Source organism: Melozone crissalis, unplaced genomic scaffold (assembly GCF_028551555.1).
Source record: "Melozone crissalis strain CALT ecotype California unplaced genomic scaffold, PUWL_Pcris_2 ptg000092l_1, whole genome shotgun sequence".
Classification (NCBI taxonomy): domain Eukaryota; kingdom Metazoa; phylum Chordata; class Aves; order Passeriformes; family Passerellidae; genus Melozone; species Melozone crissalis.
The window spans coordinates 1,004,857-1,031,123 of NW_026535869.1; the positions used below are offsets into that span (position 1 = coordinate 1,004,857).

A 26,267-nucleotide genomic window follows, 5' to 3' on the forward strand; every position below is an offset into this window, starting at 1 on the left:
GTCCCGCTGCCCCGTCCCGCCCCGCCGGGACACGCCGGGACACGCCGGGCCGGACCGGGCCGGGCCGCGGGCGGTACCCACGCGTCGCCATGGCAACCGCAGCCCCGGCGGCCCCGCCGCGGTGACGTCATGCATCCTGCCTCCGCGGCGGCCAATGGGGTGGCGCGCATCGCCCCGCCGGCCAATGGCGAGCAGGGGGCGGGCCCTGGGGCAGCGGCCGCGGCGGCTCCCGCGCTCCCGGCAACCGGCGGCACCCGCGGGGCGGCGGACGGGGCCCGCGGCACGGTGAGCGGCGGGCGGGCAGGGCCCCACGGCGGTGGAGAGCCGGGCCCGGGCCCCGGGAGGGTCCCCTCGGTGAGCGGGGGCTGCGGGGAGCGGCCCCGCGCCGCGCGGTTCCGGCCTCCCGCCGCACGCGGGCTCGGGCTGTGCGAGTGTCGCGTGGGTGCTGCCGTGATACGGGCGAAAATGGCTTTTTTTCCTACTTTTTCAACTACGCTGTCAACCAAAGCTGTTTGTCCTCCTTGCTCGCCGCGCTTTTTCCGTGGCTCCGGGCGGGCGCGGCGGCGGCTGCGCTGAGGCTTCGATTCTGTTTGCACGGAGCTATAGAACGGTTTTTCGGGTTGGAACGGACCTGAAAATCACCCAGTTCCACCCTATGCCATGGGCATGGGCCTTCCACTACCCCAGCTCGCTCCAAGCCCCCCATCCAGCCTGGCCTTGAACACTTCCAGGGATGGGGCTGCCGCAGCTTCTCTGGGCACCCTGTGCCAGGGTCTCCCCACCCTCACCGGAAAGAATTCCCTCCCCAGATCTCACCTAAATCCTCCTCTTTTAGTTTAAAGCCGTTCCCCCGTGTCCCCATCTATTGTAGCTGCCCCTCAAGCACTGAAAGGTCGCGCTGAGGTCTCCGTTTGTGGTGAGGCAGATTCTCCAAGAGGAGCGAGCCCATCACTCATCCCCCGGGGCCAACTCCAGGGATGGGAGACGGGGCTGAGATGGTTTTGGGAGAGGAAAGTAAGAACAGAAGGCCCTGAGTGAGGTGCCCACACCCAAATGCTCTGACTGGGGACGTTTGGGAGGGGGAGAGGTGTGGTTTGGATCTCCTGAGGATATCTTCACCTGGAAGTGCCAGGATTAGTTAGTGCTGCTTCTAAGACTTACTTTACATAAGAGTTATAAATACAGCGTGGGCTGAGGACACGGGGAGGTGGAGAGGGCAGTGCTGGCCGTGTCACAGGTGCTGATCCTGCTCTGGTGCTGTCACTGCGGGTACCTGGCAGGTACCACATCCCCTGGGTCTCACAGGAAAAGCACAGGAATGCTTTTTGCACTGAGAATTTGAGGGGGGTTAGGCTGGAATGTTTGACCTTGGCGTTCATTTGTGTGTTTGAGCAGCAGCTGTGGTCCTGCAGTGCTTGTGCTGGCCCAATGTGGCCACACAGAGCCACAGGTGAGGGTTTGGGGTGAGCTGGGTGAATTCCAGCTGTGTGAACTGTGCTGGATGGGCTGGGAGGGCCCAGCTGTGCTGTGTTCTGGGGGTTAAATCACAAAGCAATGCTTTGGGAAAGGTGCTTGCTTGCTCTTCCTTCCCTGTCTCATTTCAGCTTATTTTTTACCTGGTTAAGAAGTGCCTGAAGGAACTTTCCTGTGAGGCCTGGTGGATGTGGTTATAACTTTGTCCAGTTCAGCTCTGCTGTCTGTTTCCACAGCCCATGGCCGTGTGTGTGGGGGCTCTCTGGTTCAGTTTTGCTGCAGCAGAAGGAATGGCTCTGCCACGTTCAGTTTTGTGTGTGTCCTGCAGCAGAAGGGCTCTGCCAGGTGCTGGGGCTGGGGAATTGCCTTTCCTGAGGGCAGCTGTGACTCTGTGTGCTTCCTCCCCGTGCCAGGTGTGGCACCCATGGCAGGAGCCGTGCGCATTGGGGACCAGCTCATTCTGGAGGAGGACTACAATGAATCCTACGTTCCCATGGAGCAGGGTGAGTGAGCCTGTCTCCCCAGGGGCTGGGAGGGGGGATTCAGGCATGCAGGTCACTTCCAGGGGTGTTCAGAGCACGGGGATTGTTTCTGGAGAGCTGGAGAGGGCAGAGCACAGGGGAGTTTAGCAGAGCTGAATGTCACTCCATGGTGTCACTGCCCCTGTCCCCGGCTCCACAGGCACTCAGGGCTCTGCTGCTGGCTTTGCCTCGGGGTTTCCCAGCGTGCCCACAGCTCTGGCTGAGGAGGGTGGCTCTTCTGGCTGGGCCAAGCTCACAGTTTGCTCTCTGTTTCCCCAGAAATCCGGGATTTTGCACCAACGATCGGGATTGACCCCGACAAGGAGTCGGAGCTGCTGTGGCTGGCCAGGGAGTGCCTGGTGACCCCCCTGCCCCCCGAGTGGAAGGCCTGGTGAGAGGGAGCTGTGCTGGGCATTCCCAGTGCCAGGACAAGGGGAGCGGCTCCACTGGCAGAGGATTGGGTTTGCTGGGGTATCAGGAGTGGCAGAACAGTTTGGGAAGCTGGGTATGACATCCTGGGAGAGCTGCTTCCCTCACTGGCACATTTGTGGCTCCTCTTCCCTGAGCTTCAGGTGCTCCCACCATCAGCAAAGATATTCTGGCCTGTGCAGCCGTGTTTTTAATTTGTGCTCTTTCACCTTTCCCTGCTGTTTTTGCCCTGCAGCCAGGCCATTGCAGGGGGTGACGTCTATTTCTTCAACTTTGAGAGCGGCCTCTCCACGTGGGAGCACCCCTGTGATGAGCACTACAAGCAGCTGGTCATCAGGGAGAGGGAGAAGCTGCTGGCACGGGGCAGCCTGAAGAAGGAAAAGAAGGAGAAGAAAGAGAAGAAGGACAAGAAGGAGAAGAAAGAGAAGAAGAAGAAGGACAAGAAGGAGAAGCAGCTCCTGAAGGAGCTCCCTGTGAGTAGGATCTGCCTGAGAGCTTTGGGGAGGGCTGGGCAGGGGATGACAGGACACAAAGGGCTTTGTGACCCCAGACCCGGTGATGGGCAGTGAATCAGCTGGGTGGGAGCACTGGGTACAGAATCACCTTTGATTTTGGCTGTGAGACTCTCTGTGATAAACACCCACTCCTGGTGTGTCTGGGAGGGAGGGGAGTGTGCAGGACCCACTCAGATGGGCCAGGCGTTTGGAAAGCAGAGTGTGTGAGAGTGACTCAAGCCCTGTTTCCCCACCTGTCCCATGTGTGGGTGTGGGTCTCTGAGCAGGGTCAGTCCCACAGCCCCTGTGTGCCCAGGGCAGCCCCCTGTCCCGCTCCAGGGCAGCAGTGTCACTGTGCAGTGCTGGCAGTGACCCCCCTGTGCTCCTGCAGCCCCCAGGCTCCCAGCTGGCCCCCATCCAGCCTCCCCTGGGCAGCCTCTCTCCTCTCCGTGGCCTCACCCCGCCTTCCTCCATCGCCCTCCGTGGGACCCTGGACCTGGGGAACGTTCTGGACTCCAGCCTCAGCCCCAAGGAAGGAACGCTGGTGAGGCTCCCTGTGCCCTGGAGGCACACTGCAAAGGTGTGGGGACACTTAAATGACAGGGTTTGTGGTCTTCTGCCACTTTGGAAATACTGTTGTATGTTAATAAAAAACTCTATTTCTTTTCTTCTAGTGCTACATTAGTGGTGAGCTTTCTTCTGCTGTCTTTGGCAGATGGAAAGAATTGTTTCAATAACTGTTGCAGAGGAAAAAAGAATGTTAAGTTTTAGTAGAATTTGGTGCCCAAATGAAGCATGACAAACAATGAAAATAATGCAGTTTAATAAACTACTTTCACCCTTCTATTTGAGAATAAAATTAAAAGAGCTATTGTCCTGCTGAGTGTAAGGATTACAACCATGTGGAATGCTTTGCTTATTTATTACTAGAAAGTGACCTGGGGGTCAATGAAACTTGTTAAATGGGAAGAAATTGACCCTTTAAAGGGAGCCAAAGCATAAACACTTTCAGAAATAAACAAACATATTGAGTGGTAGGAAACTGCCAGAACCCAGCAGCCCAGTGTGTCAGTGGGTCTGTATCTCCCTTTCCTGCTGTCTGACCTCTCCCTTCCCTGGCTCCTGGCCTGCACAGCCTGCAGAGATCCCAAAGCCCTCCAGCCGCACCAAGAACCTGCTGGATTTGATCTGTGAAGAGAAACGTCCCTTGGACGTGGCAGTGCCAGAGAAGTGGAGAGAGGAAGATGAGGACAGTGACCATGAGGTATTTGTGTGCCCTGGCTGTGGGCAGAGTGCTGGAGCCTCCTGGTGCTCCCCTGGCAGTGGCTCTTCCATTTGTGCTCTCTTTCCTTTGTGCTGCTTGGTCCCCAAAAATCATCTGATCCTATTTTCACATGGAATCCCTATTAGTGAGCATCTGCCGTGGTGTCATTCCAAGGTGAATTTGGAGGTGCATTGCCATGGCTCTGCTGCCCAGTTTCACTGCAGAGGAACCCTCCTGTGGCATTGCACAGGTCAGAACTCCATTTTGGCCATGTATTTATTTATTTTTTTTATCCTTCAGAGTTTCCCTGGGACCTCGAGGCTGTTAAAAAACGTGTACCTGGATGTTGAAGCCCTGGCAGGCAGCTTTGACTTTGAGGTAAGACCAGGGTGCTGGAATGGGCAGGGGAGGCTGCCCAGGTGGGAGAGGCAGTGCCAGGGGATGAGGGTGCAGAAATAGTGACAGAGGGATGAGTTTCCTGCGAGAGTGAGGAAGAGGCACCTCCATTCTGCTCTCTGTTCATCAGGGATGGGGAGGAAGGCTCAGTGAGGAAGAGGCACTCCATTCTGCTCTCTGTTCATCAGGGATGGGGAGGAAGGCTCAGTGAGGAAGAGGCACCTCCATTCTGCTCTCTGTTCATCAGGGCTGGGGAGGAAGGCTCAGTGAGGAAGAGGCTCCTCCATTCTGTTCGTCAGGGCTGTGGAGGAAGGCTCAGTGAGGAAGAGGCACCTCCATTCTGCTCTCTGTATGTCAGGGCTGTGGAGGAAGGCTCAGTGAGGAAGAGGCTCCTCCATTCTGTTCGTCAGGGCTGTGGAGGAAGGCTCAGTGAGGAAGAGGCTCCTCCATTCTGTTCGTCAGGGCTGTGGAGGAAGGCTCCTTGGCAGCAGAAGCTGCAGTGCTGGCCCTGGGCAGGGCACAGGGGAGCCTCCTTTGGGAACGCTCTGCTGCTGTCCCTGGGTTCCACAGGAGCCCTCACGGGGGCTGCACGTGTCCCCTTCTCTGTGCCAACACCAAACCTGCTCTCCTTTCTCCTCAGCCCGCTGCTAAATCCCACGCTGGGGCTCAGAGCGTGCAGAGCAGCCGAGGCTTGGGCAGGGCTGTGCTTTCCCTGCCTGCCTGAGCTGGGATCAGGCTTAGCATGACAAGGGCACAATGGGAAGTGCGTTGTAAGCAGCTCTGGTGATTTGGCCCGACTGTTTGTGCTGACATTAATCCTTTCTTGCCGCTTTGAAAATCCTGTTCCAGTATCTGAAAGGCAAATTAATTTCTTTTAAAGTGTTTTAGAGTATTTTCCTTATCCTTTTCACGGCGCAGGAAAATTAAGCTGTAAAGCACTTTGCTGGAGAAGCTATTCAGGGCGCTGGGCAGGATCTGCAGAGGCTTATGCTAAAGTGGATGTGACAAAGAGAGCCCTGACTCTCATCTCCAGACAACAGCAGCCTGTGGGGGCCCAGCTCCTCGCTGCAGTGTTAATGTCTGCAGGAACAAAGAGCTGCCTTGGCATTTCGGTGCCGAGGGGATGGGGCTCTGGGAATCCATTGTGGAATGGCAATTGCTGCCCAAGAGCCAGGCTGCTGACCCAGAGGGGTGATAGCCTGGTCCTGATGAGGCAGCAGTGCCCGACTGGAAAACAGAATTCCTCTGTAGCTCCATGAGATGGCAGCAGAAAAGCATCCCTAGGAGGAGCCTCTCTCCAAAGCAGCAGACAAGGGTTTGTGTAGCAGGTCCTAAAGGGGAAATCTAAGCAGAAATGGGTGAAATAATGAAAAAACTGCTTCATGCAGCCCGTGGTCAGGGTTGGATGCCTGTATTGGAAGGAAATAGGAGGTTTCAGTGACTTGCTGAGCCAGGATGTTGGGTGGAGCAGAGGCAGCATCAGACACAGCCCACGGGGAGCTCAGAGCAGGAGCAGTGAGTTCATGGAGCTGGCCAGCAGGAAAAGCAGAGAGAAGCATCCACAGCTTGGGAATGTTTGGGAATGTGGGCCTGTGAGTCCCTTTGTGCTCCAGGGCTGCGTGTGGGTGGGTGCTGACCTGTCCTGGGTGGGCAAATCCTCCAGCTTGGGGAGGTGCTGTGGGGGATCCTGCAAGTGGCTGTGTCCCCCCACCTAGGAGAACAGCAAGGAGGAGCAGGAGGAGCGTGGCAGCCCTCCATCAGCTGGTGCTGCTGGTGCTGCCCGGCCCCACGGGAGCCCTGAGGAGGAAGCTGCCAGCCTGGCAGAGGTGACAGTGGCTCCCTGGCATCCCTGGCTTTGCATGCAGTAGGCAGCTGCTGGTGTTGTGGTGTGTGGTGTCTGCAGCTGCTTGGCTTGTTGCTGGTGCTGGTTAAAGTTTAATGCTGCTCGCTGGGAGCAGTGGTTTGAGAGGCTGGGATTTCCCATCACTTAGTGCCACTCGGGGTGGGTGGGATGTCACAGCTTGGGAAAAATCACCCAAAGCCAGTTATAGCCCAGCTGACTTGTCCAGCTCTGAAATCCAGAGAAAATCTCTAGAAAGTCTCTAGAAAATCTCACAGAAAGTCTTGCTGCAGGAGGAAAAACCTCCCTCCTCCTCCTGCTCCTGTGGGTCTGACTGGCACGGGTCCCTCTTCTGCAGAGCTGCATTTGTGATCATCAAGGTGTGAGCCTGACAAAAGGATTGCCTGTTATTGCCATTGAAACAGGGTTCTGCCAGCCACAGAGATTATTCTGGGATATTTCAGTAGCTCAGGTGAACCTGCCTGGGGAGAAGTCCCTTTGTGTGCACTCCATTGCTGGTGTGCTGACACATTTTGGGGTGTGTGTGATCCTGTTCAGGCATCAGAGCCCTGCTTGGCCTCGTTTGGGATATCCTGGGCACTGCCAGGTCCCCTGGTGGGATGTCCTCAGGAGAACTCTGGCGCAGGTTGTGCAAAAGGAGCAGAACTTTCCAGCCACCCTAATCCCCATAAGGGAGGATGCACTAAAGAACTTCCCTGTGCCCACCTTCACTGGGTCCTGCTGTCCCCAGGAGCCTCCTGTGGCTGGTTGGTGACCCAGGGGCTGGGAGCTGTCAGTGCCAGGGGATTGAATGCAGCTGAGCCCCGAGGTGCAGGGTTTTGGGCAGTGCCTGGAGCTGGGCTCCTCTGCCCTCCCCATCCTGCTGGGTGATGCTGTGCCAGGCCTGGCAGAGCAGTGACACACTCAGAACGTGCTCCAGGAGCGCTGCAGGCCTGGCCTGGGAGCTGAGAGCGTTCCAGAGGCTCTCTGATAAAAATACACAGCTAAAATATGCGCTCAGTGTACAGAACACGGCGTGCACAGGAGGCAGGCGCCGTTTGACAAGGCAGCGTGGCATTAATAAAACAGTGAGCGGGTGGGACGTGCCAGCAGCTCTGTTGGCATGCTGATGATGGTGAGGGAGCCTTCCCCTGGCCGTGCCCCTGTCCCTGGGCAGTGCTGTGGCCTCCCCTCTGCTGGGAGAGGCAGCGGAACCTTTGGGTGACTAAGCTTTAATTTGGGGCTGTTTTTCCCCCATCTCTCAGCCTCCTGTGTTAGTCACAGGCTCTTTCTGAGCCCTGAGTGCTGCTTTCAGTCTGTCCCTCTGGAGGGTGGGATGGAGATCCTGCCTGCTCTCCCCTGCTTGAAATGTCAGCAGGCAGAAGTGAACTGTCCTGTCGTGGTCTCTTACAAATTTCCACCTCTCACCAAGCAGATCCAATGTGGGAGCACAAACGGGCCTGCAGTGGGGCACGTGGGTGCTCACAGGGCTGCTGGCCTTGCACAGCCACTCTTACCCACTGTGAATAAACAAACAACAGATCAGAAAAAGTCAGAGCCCAAGGAATGGGTGAGGTTATGGCACTGGAGTCCCTTGCCTTGGAATGGGACTACATGGAAGGAAATCGAGCAGGTCTTGAAGTCACCCAAAGATTTGTGATTGTGCTGCTTGCTGTAGGAGAGCCTGCGCTGATCCTCACTCCTGCATCCCCCAGGGAGAGCGTTGGGTCTGTAATTGTGTTTGACTTGCTGCCTAGAAGGAATCCCTAAAATCGAGGCGCCCTGAAGAGGCGGCAGAGTGTTGTTCCCTGGATTCTGGAGCGGCGTGCCCCCCGTCTGCGGCTCAGCTCCTCTCTGGGGAGCCTGGCAGCAGCCTGAGTGCCCAGGCAGGGCTGCAGGAGCCTGCTGGGCACCAGGCAGAAGATGCTCAGGTGGAAGGCGACGCCTCTGCAGCTGAGGAGCTGCCTCTGTCCGAGGGGGACAGGAGCTCAGCAGGGCTGGAGGTGCCCAGCTCTGCCGGGCAGCCCCGAGGTGCCCCTCTGCCCGTGCAGGGCACAGACCAGCCAGCCAGCCTGGCCGCCACTGCCGACACCCTGTCCTGTGCAGAAAGGGCGCTGCGGGACGAGAGGGAGGAGGCAGCAGCTGACTCAGTGTCAGAGGACAGGCTGGATGATGGCAAAGTAAGAGTCCTGCCCGTGTGCTGTTGGTGTTGGCTGTTCCCATCGTCTCAGGACAGCTCGTGGGGCACTGTCTGCTTTCCTGTGCAGCCAGCCCAAACCTTTCCTGCTCAGCAGGGCAGTCATTCCTGGAGTGCTCTGAGTCCCCAGCTGGGCACCTGCAGGGCTGAGCTGGGCAATCCTTCCCTGCTGCACAGCCCACAGCCGCCACAGGCGCAGCCCTGGGTGTGTTCTGCGCTCTGGGTCTGCAGGAGGAGCAGCCCCAGCTTCCATTGCCTGTGCTGGGCCAGCAGGGCTGGTGATGCAGCTCACACCGAGCCCGGCTGCCCCTGCTGCTTTGTGTTTCTCCTGCTGTTGTTGCTCTCAGCTTGCTCAGAGCTGCGCTCACAGCTCCGTGCGAGGTGAGAGCTGCGAGTGGGGCAGAGCCCAGGGCTGGGGCTGGGAGTGGGGCAGAGCCCAGGGCTATTCTGGAGCTGGTTCTGGAGCTGGTTCTGGAGCTGGGAGCGCAGATTCTGGCAGCACAGACCCTGCCAGTGTGTGAGGAGAGCTGCAGGAGCAGGGCTGGGGCTGTGTCACAGTGTCACACACTGCCTGCCCGCAGCTGGGCTGCCGGACCCGCTCATGTCCATGGTCCAGAGCAGGATCCCAGCCAGAATTCGGGATCTGATGGACGATCTCTCTGCAATCTGGCTGCCTTCCTGCTGATTCTGATCGTTTCTCGAGCTCACTGATGTGTGATGTCTGTAAGAAATGATGAACTGCAAATCTGAGCCTGGAAAACGCCCTGAAAGGCTGAGGGTGCTGCTTTCCCAAGCTCATCTCTGTGTAAATCTGAGCCTGGAGAGTGCTCTGTGCCCTGCAGAGCTGAGGGTGCTGCTTTCCCAAACTCGTCCCTGTGCACCTGAGCTGTTCTGCTGAGCTCAGCAGGGCCACAGGGTGCAGGGTGCTCCCATCGAGCAGCTGCAAACGGCTGGGAGTGCAGGGGCACTTAGGCACAGCAAAGTGCAATTTTAAAGCGCTTTTATGGCTCCAGCGCTGGGCTGGGAGCTCTGAGAGCTGCAGGGATCCTTGCAGATGGAGAGGAAGCAAAGTGCCTTGTGTCAGGGGTGTTCAAGGAGCACCTCTGTGCCCTGCCCAGCCCCAGCTCCTGCCCTTGTGGTGCTTTGTGCTTGTGCTGTGGGTCACACACCATTGTGCTGTGGGTCACACACCATTGTGCTGTGGGTCACACTCATCCCTGTCCTGTGGGTCACACATCCCTGTCCTGTGGGTCACACACATCCTTGCTGTCTCCCCCATGATGTCCAGTCGCCTTTTCTTGCCTGGGAGAGGCCAGGTTTGTGCTGGCAGCAGCAGTGCCCGGGTGAAGCTGCAGGGTGGGACCCGTGCAGGCTCTGATGGGTTTTTCTTCTCAGCTTTCCAAGGCATCCGGGGTCAGTGGCTGTGAGCAGGACCTGCCAGTCTCCAGGAGCTCTGACCATGAGGTGCCTCAGCTGCTGGTGAGTCACCAAAAACTCCTTTTCCTCCTTTTCGCCTCCTTTTCCTCCTTTTCTCCTTCTTTTTTCCTCCTTTTTCTCCTTTTTCTCCTTGTTTCTCCTTTTCCTCCTTTTTTTCTCATTTTTTCCTCCTTTTTCTCCTTTTTCTCATTTTTTTCCTCCTTTTTTCTCATTTTTTCCTCCTTTTCTCCTCCCTTTTCTCCTCCTTTTTTCTTCCTTTTTTCCTCCTTTTTTCCTCCCTTTTCTCCTCCTTTTTTCTTCCTTTTTTTCTCATTTTTTCCTCCCTTTTCTCTTCCTTTTTCCCTGGGTGTGGGCACCAGCTTCCCCTGGCACGGTGCAGTGCCCATCTCTGCAGTGCCCACTCTGCAGTGCCCACTCTGCTGCCATGGGGTGCTGGGGGGGTTCTGAGCTGTGCTGGGACATTGCTGTCAGCATCTCTGCTTGCCCATCCCACACTGATCCCTTTTGCTTTCTCTTTTAGGGCTTGGACGCCCAGAGCCAGCTGTGCCAGGAGGGTCTGGGTGTGGGGACGGTGCCCCCCGATCTGGACAGCGCCAGGAGCAAGGTCAGGGCTGTGTGGGGGATCAGGGGGGCACTGTGGTGCTGTCAGTGGGGGCCCTGCAGAGCTGAGCAGGGCTGCTCTCCTTTCTTCTTTTGTATTTGTCCTTTTCTTTCTCCTAAGCAGATGGGAAGGATTTGTGTGGCAGAGCACGATAGAATCAACGGGAGGAAAAGGAGGTTAACTCCCTCTGACAGATTTTGGTGGAGGGAAGCTTATTTTTAAGCATTTGGTTGCCTTGCCTGCTGTAATGCAGGGGGGAAAGGGGCTCCTTTCAGCGGGTCTGTGGCACGTGTGTGCACGTGCCTGTGTCAGCCTGGCACGCAGCACTGCCCAGGCAGAGATTGCTGAGGTCTCTGCTCCATGCTTGCCCTCTCAGCGTGGCTCTGAGCTGCTTTGCTCAGCCCCACGTTCCTCTGGAGCCCTCCCAGCCCATCTCCAGCTGGGGCTGCTCAGCCTTGCCCTGACCGTGGCACATCAGCTGCTCTGAGGTGGCACGGTGCCACCTGTCCAGCGGGGAGGAGCAGTCCTGCCTGCAGGGCTGTGTCTGCAGAGCACACCTGTGCTCCCGTGCCCAGTAATGAGCGCAATCAGATGTGAAGGGAAAACAAAACTCCTCTGCTCCCTGCCCGGCTCTGAGCGTGCCAGTGCTGCTGGGGGCAGCCAGGGTGGGTTTGTCACGGCCCTGCCCGGGCAGAGCTGGGTGGGAAATGCAGCTCCCTGCAGAACTGCAGCTGCTCCTTTGTGTCGGTGCTCGCAGGCTGGGCTGCAGGAATGTGGCTGCTCCGTGCGAGGGGCTGGCCTTGCCCCCTGTTCGTGGGCTCAGAGCAGTTCTCAGTCAGAATCTCTGTTCGTGGCTCAGAGCAGTTCCCTGTGAGCAGTTCCCCTGCAGGATCCCTGTTCATGGGCTCAGAGGGGTTCCCTGTGAGCAGTTCCCCTGCAGGATCCCTGTGCCCAGGCTCAGAGCAGTTCCCCTCTCTCCAGGATGATCCCTGCCCCGTTTTTGTGCCTCCTGCCCGTCCCAGGCTGCCCTGACAGGGCCCATTTGAGCCAGGGAACGTTTGCCGCTCTCGGTTCTGGGGAAGTGCAGCCATCAGTCCCAGGGGCAGGAGGGGCTGCGTGGGGGCCCTGCCCAGGCTGATGTGATGGGAGCTGACAGCACTTGCAGGGAACCCTTCTGCCGTTTGCTCTGCTGCACATTTGCATTAATTACTGCGGCGTTAATTCCGCCCTGCCTCGGCCCTGTGCCAGGGACTGGGCTCACCTGCTGGGGTCCCCAAAACCCTGGGAATGGCCCTGCCGGCTTCCCTGGGGCTGACAGGTGAGGGGGGATGTCCTTGCCCTGCTCAGGTGTCGCTGCTGCAGGGACAGAGGGGGCTGGGAGCAGCTGATTATTTCCCATTCAGATGCTTTGTATTCATATTTCTGGTATTTACTATGCCAGAAATGAGCCACTGAATGCTCAGTGTGTTGCCAGGGGGGCTGGGTTGCTGAGGTACCCTGGAGTCAGCAATGCCTGGATGGTGACTCTGTGCAGCCCCTCACACCCTGCCCCAGAGCCTGGATGGGAGGCAGGATTGTGGTTTTTGGTCCCAGACAATGCATCCTGTGCTTCATTGCCACAGCATTGGGTGTGTGGGACTTTTCTCTTTTAGGAGATTCCTCTCCTGTGCTTTCCAGGGAGCTCAGGATTGTAAAATGAGCCTCAGGAAAGAAAAGCCAAACCCATATCCCCAGTTCTGAGGGAGTCACAAACCCCACCCTGTTTGCTTTTACCTGCAGGAGCTGGGAGAAGAGGACAAAGAGCAAAGCAAAGCCAGTGTGGAGGGAGAGCAAAGGAAAGGAGCAGAAGCTGCTGAGAGGTATGGTACAAACAGGGGCACAGGGGAGGCCTGGGCAGCTCCAGCTCCTGCTGCCCTCCTTGCCTTGCTGTGCTCACTGCAGCCTGCCCAGGTGTGCCCAGGTGTGCCCTGTGCTGCTCCTCCTGTGCTGCACCTGCCCAGGTGTGCCCAGGTGTGCCCTGTGCTGCAGCCTCTGCCAGTACCTTGCCCACCTGCCCTGGGCTCACCTCATCTTGTGTGCCCTCTCTTGTGCTGCCCAGTGAGAGGGATCCCAGTGCTGCTGAGACGCCCCTGGAGCCCTGGGGCTCGGAGCATCCCCGTGGGCAGGAGCAGCAGGAGGGAGCCCTGGACAGCCTGGTGGATCCCGAGGAGCTGCCTGGCCCACAGAACCTGTAAGGGCTTGGTGGCAGTGCCTGGTGTGTGGCTGTGACAGCTCCTGTCCCCCTGTCCCCCTGTCCCCCTGTCCCTGGGGTGGCTGCAGCTGGGCTTGGTGGGCACAGTGGGGCTGTGTGCCCGCGCCAGCAGCCGTGCCCCTGCCACAGTGCCAGCTGAGCAGCCTGGGCAGGGCCAGGGCAGCAGCTCAGGGCTCTCTGGGATGAGGGGAGCTGCTGCTTTGTCTTTGGGAAAGCCTTTCCTGGTGTGTTCTCCCTCCCACAGAACCTGCTGGGTGAGGCTGAGCTGGGCAGAAAAAGGGCAAAACCCCACAAATTCAGCCCATTTACAGCCACTGGGCACCTCAGGGGCATGAAACAGTGGGGTCAGAGCTGAGCCCCTGCCCAGGCTGCTGTTGTGTGCTGCTCCAGGGGGTGTGTGTGGGTTCCTACCTGCAGCTCAGGGGTGAGAGCTGCTGAGTCTGTGTTCCCATCAGTGACACAGCAGCAGGTGCAGCTGCAGGGATCAGGCAGTGTCCATGGGGACAGGGATCTCTGCTCTCCCAGGAGCTGTGGAAATGTCTGTGTGTGTGTGTGTAAATGTGTGTGTGTGTGTGTGTAAATGTGTGTGTGTGTGTAAATGTGTGTGTGTGTGTAAATGTCTATGTGTGTGTAAATGTCTGCGTGTGTGTGTGTGTAAATGTGTGTGTGTGTAAATGTCTATGTGTGTGTAAATGTCTGTGTGTGTGTGTGTAAATGTGTGTGTGTGTAAATGTCTGTGTGTGTGTGTAAATGTGTGTGTGTAAATGTCTGTGTGTGTGTAAATGTCTGTGTGTGTGTAAATGTCTGTGCATGTGTAAATGTCTCTGTGTGTGTAAATGTCTGTGCGTGTGTAAATGTCTGTGTGTGTGTAAATGTCTGTGCATGTGTAAATGTCTCTGTGTGTGTAAATGTCTGTGCGTGTGTAAATGTCTGTGTGTGTGCTGGGGCTCCTGTGCAGCACAATCTGGGGCAGAGGAACAAGGTGATGCCCAGGTGGAAGGGGCTGAATGGCTCTGCAGAGCAGCCTGGTGAAGGACCCCTGGTGCAAGGGGGGCTCCATGAAGGGGGATTGTTCCAGAGCCCCCTCAGACACTTTGCTGTGCCTTGCTCTCTGTGCTGATGGCTGCAGAAATGACCTTTTCTCTCCTGGCTGGGGCTGAGGAGCTGGGGCTGTTATTTCCCTGGTTCCTGGCAGGATCCCTCTGCCTTGCCCTGCCAGTCTCACAGCGTGGGGAGACCTTCCTGCTTTGTTCCCTAGCAAAGAACAAAAATCTTCCTTCCTAGACTAATCTCGATTTCCCCCTCCTTCCCCTTCAGCTTAAAATTTTGCTGCTGTCTGTCTGAAAAAATGCTTAATTAGGACCAGATTGGGGTTGGATTTTTGGAGTGCTGAGTGTTTTCTGTTGCCTGGAGCTGGCAAATTCCCAGCACACTTCAGGCTGCAATTGCAGAAGGATACCTGGCCCATGAGAAGCAGCAATCCCTGGGCTGGGAGCAGGTACTGATGGATCTGCTCCTATGCCCGGCAGCCTGGCCAGGGCTTTTCACCAAGCCAGATTTTATTGACAGATTTTATTTTGGGTGGGCCAAAACCAGAGTTATTTGGGCCTGGGGTGCAGCTGGGCTCATTGATCAGCTGGAGATTCTCTGGAGCCACCAGTGATCCTCAGGACCCACCTGAGGTCAGCAGCGAAGCTTTTGGAGTAGGTGACTGAGATTGTTGGCTTGGAGTTGGTGCTCTGTGGTGGAGGTCGCTGTTCCTTTTATGTTTCTCTGTTTTCTGTCACCCTTTTGCCAAAGGAGCTCTTTGTCTTTGGTAGGGAACCTGAGAAGGACATGGAGCAGTCCTTGAGCCACCCTCATGATGAATCCCTGGAGGAAATCGCCAGGGAGGTGGAGACAGAGCTGGAGCAAGAGGAAATACATTTATTTCCAGCAAAGGAGGAGAAAACCCAGCAATTCCAGGAGGAGATGAGGCAGGAGGAGGAGGAGGAAGCTGTAAAGCTTCATCAGCAGAAAGCAAAGCCCCTCAGGTACTTTCCTTTTTTACTCCATCTCCTGCAAGCCTTTCCAAGAGGGATTTTGTGCTGCTGTAGGCACCCCTGGGAATGGGGCAGAGCTGGGGAAGGAGCAGGATCAGGGCTGTCAGGGAGGAGGAGGAGGAAGGACAGGCATTGGGTCAGGGCTCATCAGGGAGATGCAGAAATGGCACCTGAAGGGAAAAAAAAAAGTGTAGCAAAAGGTGTAATATGGAAATGTGGAGCTTCCAGATGTGCTAATGCATCCAGGTACCTTGCCTGGGAGCCTGCATGCATTTAATGAGAGTGGATTTCACTTACATGCAAAAAAAACCCAAAAACCCCCAAAAGAAGCGTAAACTGTGATGAGATAGCAAGTTTTAAACCCACCCTGCTCAGGGTTGGTGCTGGGGCTGCATCTCCTGTGCCAGCAGCAGGTCCTGCAGGTGTGGGGGGAATGAATGCAGCATGGACACGCAGGGCTGTCTGTCCATGTGTCACAGGGCTGTGTGTCTGTCCATGTGTCACCCCAGCTGAGCTGGAGCCCTCGGACAGGGGACTGGGAGGTACTGAACCCATTTCCTTTGGTTTCATTTTCTCTCAGCGCTCCAGAAGAAGATTTAGCAAAGCCTGAGCGGGAAGAGCAAGAGCTGCTGCTCAGAGAGGAAAGAGCCCAGAGGCTGGAGGAGCTGCGAGCCCAGATCAGCTCAGAGCTGGAGGCGGAGGAGCAGAGGATGAGGTGGGAGGCTCTGCTGCCACTCCTGGGCTGTGCAGGGCTGCTTTGGAGGGGAGGCTGGGCACAAACCCAGCAGGGCTGAGCCCTGAGCGCCCCTGCATGGACCCCATCGCTGTGCTCCGTCCCACGCCCAGCAGGGCAGAGCAGGAGGCCAGGCTGCAGCAGCTCAGGGAGGAGTCGCAGTCCCAGCAGCTGCTGGAGCGGGAGAGGCTGCAGAGGCAGCAGCAGCTTGCCCTGGAGGAAATGAGGCTGGCAGCAGAGCAGGCCCAGCAGAAGGAGATGGGCGAGCTGGAGCAGGAGCAGGAAGAGTTCCTGAGCCGGCTCAGGGACAGGCTGGACAGGGAGAAGAAGAAGGTGAGATCCTTATGGCCAGGCTGAGCCGTTCCTGGCCGGCAGGGCAGTGCCAGGTGTGGGGTTAACTCACACCTGCAGGCTTTGGGGACAGCTCACTCAGGGCAGGTGCCAGGGCTGTTGGGGGCACAGGGAGGTGGGCAGGAGGGCTCCCCTAGTTGTTATTGATTAACTAACAATTGCTACAATGGCCACTCTGCAATGAAGACAAGATAAGGATCACAAGGTAAGGATCGCTGTGTGTGTCCCCAGCCCTGTTATCAGATCAGAACTGAGCTGAGCCTTTATCAGCTCCCAGCCCCTCTCTGGCTGCTGCTTCAGCCCTGCAGGGACCTGGGCAGCCCCTCAGTGGGGCAGTTCAGTCCCTGCAGCCCAGCATGACGGGGATTCATCGAGATCCCTGCAGGGAAAGCACAGAGAGAGTGAAGGCACCTGCAGTGATCCCGTTTGGAGGGAGGGAAGGTCACTGCTGTGCCTGTTGGTGGTTTTGGACAGGGTTTAATTGCAAATGCACCTCATCCCCACACGCAGAGCTTTCCCAGCAGAGTGTTGTGCTCGTGTTTCTGCAGGCAGCAGAGGAGCTGGAGGAACAGAGTGCCAGGGAGCTCCAGCAGCTGAGGGCTGCAGCCGAGGAGAAGCACCGCGAGGTGAGGATGGTGTCCTCAGAATGTCAATGGTTGGGTTTTGTTTTTCCCCTCATGCTGTCACCAGAGGTGGCCAGGAGGGTGGCATTAGTTTTTTCCCCTCCCTGGCTGTGGTTCTGGTCTGGCTCAGTGTTTGGCCGTGCTGCAGGCAGGGCTGGTGAGGCTGTGGAGGGCGTGGGATGGATCCTTGCAGAGGCTGAGGAGTCTCTGGGGGTGCCTTTCCTGCCAGGTCATTGCCAGCCTGCAGGCCCAGCTGGCAGAGGCACAGAGCAGCCAGGAGGCCCAGCTACGTGAGGAGCTGCAGAGGGCAGACCAGAAAGTGCAGGAAAAAGCCCTAAAAGTGAAGGAATACGAGCGTGAGGTGAGTGGTGGCTCTGTGCTGAGGGTTCTTCACGCTCTCAGGTGTGGGGAGAGCTCTGGGTGCCCACATCCCTGCCTTGGGGGGCAGGACATCCCTCAGCATCTCACCTCAGCGGGGTGAAGGCTCTGCGCTCCCCAGGACACAGTCCCTGATGCTGTGACCGTGTTCACAGGGGCCTGAGGATGAGGGAAGAGATGAGGATCTGACTCCATGTTTCAGAAGGCTTGATTTATTATTTTATGATATCTATTATATTAAAACTGTACTAAAAGAATAGAAGAAAGGATTTCATCAGAAGGCTGGCTGAGAATAGAAGAAGAAGGAATGATAAAGGCTTGTGATTGACAGAGACAGTCCTGACAGCTGGACTGTGATTGTCCATTAATTAGAAACAACCACACGAGCCCAATCCCAGATGCACCTGTTGCATTCCGCAGCAGCAGATAATAACCATTGTTTACATTTTGTTCCTGAGGCTTCTCTGGAGGAAAACTCCTGAGGAAAGGATTTTCCATAGAAGATGTCTGTGACACTGACCCCACTGTGCCCTGGGCTGGGTGGGGGGCTCGCTTTGGGGACCCCACTGCGGTGCAGTGCTGCAGCTCAGGGGAGCCCCTTTCCCTGCCCCCCCTGCAGCTCAGCGAGCTGATGGGCGACAGACGGCGGGAGGTGGAGAAGGAGCACGAGAGGAGGATGGAGAGGATGAGAGAGGAGCACAGGGAGGCCCTGGAGCGGATCCAGCAGCACTTTGAGGAGGAGGTACGGCCTGGGGGGCTGCACTTGCCCTGGGTGCTGCGTGTCTGTGCTGCACTGCTGGGGATGCAATACAGGAGAGCCCTGTGTGCCCATGCTGCACTGCTGGAGAGCTTTGTGTGTCCGTGCTGGAGATCCCTGTGTGTCTGTGCTGCATTGGAGATCCCTGCATGTCCATGCTGTATTTCTGGGGATCCCTGTGTGTCCATGCTGGAGATCCCTGCATGTCTGTGCTGCATTTTGGGGATCCCTGCATGTCCGTGCTGCATTTCTGGGGGTCCCTGCATGTCCATGCTGCATTTCTGGAGATCCCTGCCTGTCCGTGCTGCATTTCTGGGGGTCCCTGTGCCTCACAGAGGTGTTCCCCTGCCCCCCGGGCTGGCAGGAGCGCCGGCAGAGGTCGGAGCTGCTGGAGGGGCTGCGCAGCGAGGCCGCGCGGCTGCGGCAGCTGCACGACGCCGAGCTGCAGCGGCTGCAGGCAGAGCTGGAGGGGAGGCTGGCGGCCCTGCAGCAGAGGCACAGGGAGCAGGTGAGCAGCAGGCCCTGCCTCTGGGCCCTGGGGCTCCTCAGGGGTGCCCGGGAGCCTCCCCACCCTGTCCCCCTGTCTGTCGCCAGCACAGAGTGACGGACACGAGTGGCAGGTCACAGTTCCCAGCTTGTGTTTTACTGGTGAGGGGGGAGCCTGTGCCCTTCTCTTTAACTCGGCTCCCTGTGCAGGAGAGAAAGCTCCAGGATTCGGAGAACGAGCTCGAGATCCGCACGAAGAACATCCAGGCCAGATCGGAGCAGCTCCAGAGCCAGGTGAGTCCTCACAGAGCTCCCCCGACCTGTGCCAGTCCTTGGGCTGGTTCCTCATGGCAGCTGCTCAGGAAAGCTCGGCCAGGGCTTCTGCTGCCGTCCCACTGAGAGGTGAAGCGGTGTCACCAGTCAGAGCAGGGCTGGGCATTGCTGGTGTTTGCTGGGAAAGTCCAAGTTCTGGGTTTGCTCAGTGCTTTGGGGGCAGTGAGAGGGGTCACAAAGCAAACCTGACAACTCTCCTTGTTTTGGAATGGTTGTGAGACTCAGGGCTGAGGTGCTGCTCAGCATCAGCAGTGCCCTGGCTCTGACAGTGCCCTGCCCTTCCCCTGTGACAGGAGGAGTCCCTGCAGAGGAGGAGGCAGCTGCTGCTGGATGAGGACGGACGGATGCAGCTGGAGAGAGACGTACGGACACCTGGGCTCGAGAGGGGCTGAGGGCACAGGACTGGGGCTTTAGGGAGGCACAGTGCTGGGTGGGGGTCAGTTCTGAGCTTCCCAAAGAGAACAGTCCTGTTCTCCCAGGATGGGTGTGTGGCTGTGTAGCTCTGGGACCCTGTGCCCCTTGTTTGGCTCTTGGGAAGATGACTGTGGGGGATTGTCACTATAGGACACCAAAGAACACAAGCTCACACCACTGTTCTCAAGGTGAAGGACACAAGGGAAGTTTATTTTCTGACTCCAACATTTATAGTTTTCTAAAAGTGACAGCAGATTGGAGGGTGACAATGCCACCTCTCCAATGACACTGGTCAAGCTAACAGTCCGTCAGCTTTTTCTATAAAGGAATGCAAAGCAATGAGTTATTTACAGGAAGTGTGTGAGAAATTTCACTACAAGAATGTCAACATCAGAAGGCTTAGAACATCTTAAAACACCAGGGTGGTAAGGGGTGTCCTGTGTTTCTCCCAGGAGGCTGCTCTGGCCTCTCAGCTGCGCCTGGAGGAGAGCAGGAAGGAGCACTGCAGCCTGCTGGAGTCCGTGCGGCAGCTGCGCAGGACCCTGCAGGAGCTGCAGGACCAGAAGGCTGAGCTGGAGGCCCAGGTGGATCTGCTGCAGAGCCGCAGCCAGAGGCTGCACAAACGCATCGGGTGCGTGTGAGGAATTGCCTCTGATACCCCAAAATCTGCCCTGTGCCCCTGGCAAACCTCCCCAACCTAACCTGGGCCTCTCCCCGACCTCTGAGCTCTGTGTTGGGCCATGTTCCTTCAGAATAATCCTCAGGTGCCCATGGGGGCTGGGGGCTGGTTCCGGATTTTTCATTAACTAAGGGTGTGAATTTCAATTTGCTCCTTCACCTCTGCAGGTCAGGTTTGCCTCCTCCGCTCCTGCCTTGGGTGGTTAATGAGGGGCTGCGAGAGGGGCACTGAAATGCAGAGAGGTTTTTCCTGAGGGGGCTGAGCTGCTCAGGAGGGGTGGGAAGCAGTTTCCCTGCCCAGCCCTGGTGTTGGCAGCCCTGTGGCCATTTCCCTGCTGGAATCTGGAGCTCACTCTGGACACCAGTGCAGGCTAATCGAGTGCCTCTGCTGCTGCTTTTTCCTGTGGCAGAGAGCTGGAGGAAGCAATCAGGAGCAAGCAGGAGGCTCTGAAACAACTGGAGGTAGAAGAAAGTGTGGAATCTCCAAGAAAGAAAGCTGAGCTCTGTGTTGAAGACCTGAGAGAAACTCCTCAAGCTGTGAGTAAAGCAGCCTGTGAAGGTGTTTGCCTTGCGAGATCTGAGGCTGAAACTCCCTTGAAAATCCCAGCATTTGTTCCTTCTGTTTGAAACCATTTGAGGTGCAGGGATGGATTTCTCTTTGCTGGTGTGTTCAGTAGTATTTGCAGGTGTCTGTCTATTATTAGTGGGTGGAGAGGAGCGTGGGGTACTCAGATCAAAAGCAGGGACAGAAATGTCTTTGCTACCCTCAAGAGCCACATCAGGAGCATCCCTGGTGCTGTGCTCGATCTGGGCACTGCCATGGTGATGTCAGTGGATCCTTAGGGGCCTGGCCCTCTGTTTCCCCTATAAACACTTGGCTTTTCAATGTGTCACCCCCAGCACTCGTCCAGAGAGCCTTCCCCAGCCTCCCAGAGCCCCGAGGAGAGCGAGCTGCAGCTGGACCGGTGAGATCCCGTGCCGGGAGAGCTCCTGCTCTGTGCTGGGTGTGCACTGAGCCCGTTTGGGGCTGCTGTGTGAGCTGGGCAGCAGCACAGGGAGCCAGCACAGCCCTGCTTTCCCCCAGAGTGCAGAGCTTCCTCTCGGCCGAGGGGCAGTCCCTGCGCAGCGCCAAGGAGTTCCTGCAGCGCCAGAGCCGCTCCCTGCGCCGGCGCCAATCGGCGCTCAGGGCTGCCAGCCTGCAGTGGCACCAGCACCTGCACGGGGCCCAGGGGGCCGAGCAGGGTCCCCACAGCTCCCAGCTCCTGCAGGGAGTGCGCCAGAACCTGCAGGAGGTGAGCCCTGGGCGCTGCCTGAGCCTGGGTGTTGGGATCACAGAGCGCCCGCAGCCCTGGCATCTGCTCCTGGCGCTGGGGTGGGCTTGGGGACCCTCTTGGATGGGGGCTTGGTGTCCCTGTTGGTGTGGGCTTGGTGTCCCTCTTGGATGGGGGCTTGGGGACCCTTGGTGGGGGCTGGGGGACCCTCTTGTTGTGGGCTTGATGGCCCTCTTGGATGGATGTTTGGTGACCCTGGGCTTGGGGACCCTCTTGGATGGGGACTTGAGGACCCTCTTGGATGAGGGTTTGGGGACTCTTTTGGTGTGGGCTTGAGGGCTCTCTTGGATGAGGTTTTGGAGGTGAAAGCTCCTTTTCCTCGGGCTGAGCCTGCTCTGAGCCATGTGCTCGCTGTGATGTGCACACCCCTTCCCACACTCTCAAGGACCTGGAGGGATTTCACTGCAGCAGCGCTCCCTGTGCTGAGCAGAGTGAGGTGGTGGCACTCACCCCAGCTGCTGGCAGGCATTATTTCAGTCATTGCTGTTTGATTTCCCTCCCTGGCATTGGTCTGTGCAGGAGGCAAAGGAGCTGGACAGGATGAAGTCGGCCATGCACAAAGGACAGGTGCTGCTGAAGAAGAAGGAGGAGAAGCTCAGCCAGCTGGAGTGCTCGCTGCTGGAGGAGGTAAACTCTCCTGGTGCTGCCAGCAGAGCTGGATTGTGGATCCACTCTGTGTGAGAGCACCAGAGGCTGCTGAGTGTGTGGCTGCAGCTTGGAAAGGCTGCATGGATTGAGCCTGGAGGAAACAGGGCAGGTCACCTCCTGTGAGCTGGGATGGAGCCTGCTCTCCTGACCAGGGCAAACCTTGCAGCCTTTGGCTCTGCCACGAGCCTCAGGCAGGGCAGCGGCAGCTGCAGCAGAACCAGAGCTTTGCTGGTCAAACTGCTGCCCTTGGCACAGAGAGCCCAGGCCTGCAGGAGCTGTGGGGTTATTTACAGCACAACCTCCTGCTGCAGGGGCTGCTGCCTTTGGCCTCTGCACCCTGAGAGCCACAGCAGTCTCTGGGCAGTCAGGCTGTGCTGTCAGGGGCTGGAGATGAGTTTGCCTTCACTTGACCTGTGCCTGACTGCAGCCCGGCTCTGCAGGCAGATTTCCAGTGGCTTTTGTGTTCCAGGGATGATGCAGCAGCTTTTACTGGCTTTGTTTTCCTGCTCCTGGGCAGCTCTCAGATGAGGACACGCTGAAGAGCTCTGCGTGCAGGAAGGTGGTGACGTTTGATCTGAGCTCCTCTGAGGACACAAACAGCACGGCCAGTGTGAACCTGGGCCAGCCCAGGTGTAAGTGCCCAGCATGGGAGGCTGCAGGCCTGCTCTGCCTTTCCCTCTCCCCTCTCTGCTGTGTCCGGGGCAGGTCTGGCACTGCTCTGTGTCCCACCCCTGCTTGCAAAACTCATTTCCTGCCTTGTTGGCAGATAAGAGGGATGGGATCTGTGGGTGAACCTGCCTGTTAGATCTCTGTGGATTATAAAACCTCTCTGGTTTCCCTCTGATCCTGCAGATCTGTATGGCTCTTCTGCAGGACTCTGGGCTTCCCCTTTCTCCCACCATGGCAGGAGAAGCTGCTGCCGCTCCCTCTGTGCTGCTCTGCTTTTTTTTGGGCTGTGCTTGCCTGGAGTGGTGCTGGGGAGGAAGGCCAGGCAGGCAGCAGGGCTGGTTCCTTGCACACAGGCTGCTCCTGTCAGGGCTGGTCTGTGATCCCTTCCTTCCCCTTTGTCCCTCCAGCCGACCTGAGGGTGGATGTGTGGCCCGTGCTGCAGCAGGACAAGATCCAGCACCTGAGGGACTCGGTGCAGAGCATCACCAGCGAGCTCAGCGGGGTCCTGGGGCTCCTGGACTCCCTGAGCCAGCAGCAGCCCCCCCTGCTCACCTCCACGCCCCACCAGGGCATCCCCCTCCCCAGCCACCCCTCCTTGGCCGGCCTGGGGGGCGGCAGCTCCCTGGGGAACCCCCCCAGGGTGTCCCCCCTGCACCAGTGGGGCCGGGGCAGCAGGGCCAGCTCCAGTTACCCCATGCCAGGGCAGTCGGTGGACAGCATGCTGGCAGAGAAATGGCACAGGTATTTCCCAGGTGAGTCTCCTGGCCTCACCCCACCTGCTTTGCTGCTTAGGAAGGGTGCTGAGGGGATAAGGGATGAGCAGCTCCCTCCAGAAGTGCAGCGTGGGGCTGATCCTGCCCTCCTGCTCTTTTATAACCAAGGGAGCATCAAAGGAGGAGCCAGCCCTGTGTCCTTGGGGTCCTTGTGGGGCAGTGTGCCCGTGGTGCAGGAGAGCACACCCAGGCAGAAATGTGGATTTTGTGGGACTCCTGTGTTTGTCTGTTTTGCAGAAATGTGGATTTTTGGGCTCTGTGTTTCATGTCTGTTTGTTTTGCAGAAATGTGGATTTTTTGGGCTCTATGTTGCATGTCTGTCTTGCAGAAATGTGGATTTTGTTTCATGTCTGTTTTGCAGGTGGGAGGCAGAACAATGGATTTGTGGGTTCTGTGTTTCATGTCTGTTTTGCAGAAATCTGGATTTTTTGGGCTCTTTGTTTCATGTTTGTTTGGGAGGAAGAAATGTGGATTTTTGGGCTCTATGTTTCATGTCTGTTTTGCAGAAATGTGGATTTTTGGGCTCTATATTTCATATCTATTTTGCAGAAATGTGGATTGTGTTTCATGTCTGTCTTGCAGAAATGTGGATTTTGTTTCATGTCTGTTTTGCAGGTGGGTTCTCGTGGCTCGGTGGGACTCCTGTGCCCCTGGACACCAAGCTGGGCTATGTCCCTGCAGAGTAAGGACTTTTCCCTTGAGTTCCCCTGTGCTGCTTTGTTTCTCTGCACTCATTATTGGTCACTCCTCATGTAACCATTAGATTACAATTTGGTAATTACTGTGAACTATTTATTAAGGAGAAAAGGTGAATTATCAGTAGATATATTTGAGAAGGTGTTTTTCCTTCAGCAGCCCATCACTTTCTCATCTCTGGGATAATTTCTTCCCAGACCTCTTTTTTCCCCCACTTACCCTCTCTCTCTCTCTCTCTGCCACAGTGAACAAATCAGGCTCTTCCAGCACTCCAGGTTCAGTGAGCCAGAGACAAGGAATATTGAGGGGATGATTGAGAGCAACAAGAAATGGCTGAAAGACTTCAAGAAGGATTCCAAAGTGTATCTTTTACCTGGCTCTGGTCTTTATTGCATTCCTGCTTCCCGCAGGAGGTGGGAGGAGGGTGGCAGGAGGGGTGTGAAATGAAGAACTGAGCAGCAATTTCGAGGCCTTGGCCTCTGTTGCGGTGCCTGGTGCTGCAGGGGTGTTTGGCAGATGGAGCAGGAGAGATCTGAGTGCTGCTCTCTGGGCTGTACCTGAGTGAGGGAGTTTCCCTTCCTTTCCCTGTGTTGTGTTGTGATGCTCTCAGTGATGCTGCTCAGCCATAGAGGAGCAGTTTGGGCAGGGAATGTGAGGATTTAAAAATATGGGCATTTCCCTTCCTTTCCCTGTGTTGTGATGCTCTTAAGGGATGCTGCTCAGCCATAGAGGAGCAGTTTGAGCAGAGAATATTTAAAAATATGGAAGTTTCCCTTCCTTTCCTTGTATTGTGATGGTGTTCAGTGATGCTGCTCAGCCACAGAGGAGCAGTTTGGGCAGGGCATGTGAGGATTTAAAAATACAGGTTTAAACAGTGCAGAGTGGAGGGTGGGGTGGGCAAAGGGCTGCTTCTGGTGCCATGGATGGAGCCGTTGGCATGGGCAGGGCCTGCTGGGAGCCTGGAGGAGGTGAGGGCACCTGGAGATGTGTGGCTGGGCCGTGCTGGGGCAGGGAGGGCTGGGCTCCCCCCAGGGCTCTCCCCAGCTCTGGTTTGAGGAATCCTGTAGCACAGGGCTGGATGCAGGGAGCAGGACCTGGATGCTCCCAGGGATGCTGTGCTGGGGCTCTGGGTGTCTCCTCAGTGTACACTGATATCAGCAGCACAGCTCCGTGCCGCCCTGAGCGCGGTGTGCCTCTGGATTCCCTGATCCCCCCCTAATTCCCTTGGACTGGGATGGAGCACGGCCTGTGTGCTCTGGGCTGGCTCAGTACCTGTCCTGGCTGGGCTGACCCTGCTGGGAGCCGGGATTTTCCTTCACCCAGCTGCCAGAGCTCTCTCCCCACGGGCACAGCAGCCCCCGGGCAGCAGCCCCAGCCTCCTGCAGCTGGGGCTGGATGAGAACAGGGAGATCAAGGTGTACCACTACTGACAGGTGGGCCTCTCCTCTGCAGGGAGGGTGGGCTGGGGGCCTGGCAGGCTCCCCACCATGGGCTGGGCTTTGGGGATGCCCACCTGGCACCTCTGCCGTGTCTGTGGCCACGTCCTTGAAACTGGGTGTTTCTGCAAGAGAGTGGAGGAAGGGGCAAATAGAACTTCCCAGGCGGGTTCTTCTAATCCTGTAATGTGTCCAAATATGCTTTATAGACTGTTTAATCCAGCAGTGACATATCAGGGCTTCAATAAATCAACACTGCCCTCATTGGTATTCCAGCGATGGCGGGGCAGGGCTGTGAATCACAGAGGATTGGAGTCAACTGCTCAAGGGGGAGCATGTGCATCCAGCTGGGGCCCTGCTGGAGGAGATGGGTCAGGGAACGAGCCTGCCCCATGCCCAGCAGTGCTTGGTGCCAGGTGGGCAGTGCCAGGCGGCCTCTGGCACTTGGGAGCCGCAGGGAAAAATGGGGGAAAAATGAGGGAATGGCACGTGCTGGGGAATTTCTGCTTGTTTGGGGTGGGAGCTGTGGGAGCTGGGGCAAGAGTGGCAGGTCTGGAGGAGCCCTCCCTGCTCCTCTCACGCCAGGCTGGCCAGAGCTGGGCAGCAAAGCAGCTGCTGCAATTCTGTCCTGTGATGGCAGCAGGAGCAGAGCGGTGAGCCTGTGAGGATTTAAAAATATGGAAGTTTTAAAAAAAACTATGGAATCGTTTCTTTAAATATTTTAAAAATATTTTAAATAGTTTTAAAACTAGTTTTTAAACTATTTTAAATAGTTTTTAATTTTTTTTTTTTTTAAATACAGAAGGATTTAAAAATATGGAAGCAGGACATGGGGAGGGTCTGTGAAACAAAGGAGCTCCATCCCTGTGATGGCAGCAGGAGCAGCAGGATGGTGGCAGGACATGGCAGGGTCTGTGCAGCTGCTGGCGCTCTGTCCCCTGGTGGCAGCAGGAGCAGCAGGATGGTGGCAGGACACAGGGAGGGTCTGTGCAGGCACAGTGAGGAGCTCCTGTGGG

The 26,267-nt window shown here is 57.0% G+C and overlaps 1 protein-coding gene across 5 annotated transcripts; it reads left to right on the forward strand.

The window, feature by feature from the left end:
- The first annotated feature begins 243 nt into the window (after nt 1–243).
- On the forward strand, nt 244–26,267 carry CEP164 (centrosomal protein 164). Of its 5 annotated transcripts, XR_008484041.1 has the most exons (33): nt 244–285; nt 1,887–1,976; nt 2,274–2,385; nt 2,659–2,896; nt 3,309–3,461; nt 4,053–4,181; nt 4,482–4,559; nt 6,293–6,403; nt 8,175–8,597; nt 10,010–10,093; nt 10,572–10,655; nt 12,432–12,511; nt 12,751–12,882; nt 14,724–14,936; nt 15,526–15,660; nt 15,795–16,011; nt 16,578–16,655; nt 16,882–17,013; nt 17,650–17,772; nt 18,152–18,295; nt 18,484–18,567; nt 18,900–18,968; nt 19,473–19,651; nt 20,109–20,235; nt 20,599–20,663; nt 20,783–20,990; nt 21,549–21,656; nt 22,195–22,309; nt 22,754–23,098; nt 23,735–23,801; nt 24,061–24,177; nt 25,146–26,161; nt 26,234–26,263. XR_008484041.1 is itself a non-coding variant. In XM_054291541.1 (32 exons), the coding sequence occupies exons 2-32, from the start codon at nt 1,898–1,900 to the stop codon at nt 25,243–25,245; spliced, it is 4,329 nt and encodes a 1,442-aa protein (XP_054147516.1). In that variant the 5' UTR covers nt 244–285; nt 1,887–1,897; the 3' UTR covers nt 25,246–26,267. The 5 variants fall into 5 exon arrangements, 4 of the variants coding, with proteins under 4 accessions (XP_054147516.1, XP_054147517.1, XP_054147518.1 ...); XM_054291541.1 differs by having other exon boundaries at nt 25,146–26,267; XM_054291542.1 differs by having other exon boundaries at nt 8,178–8,597; nt 25,146–26,267.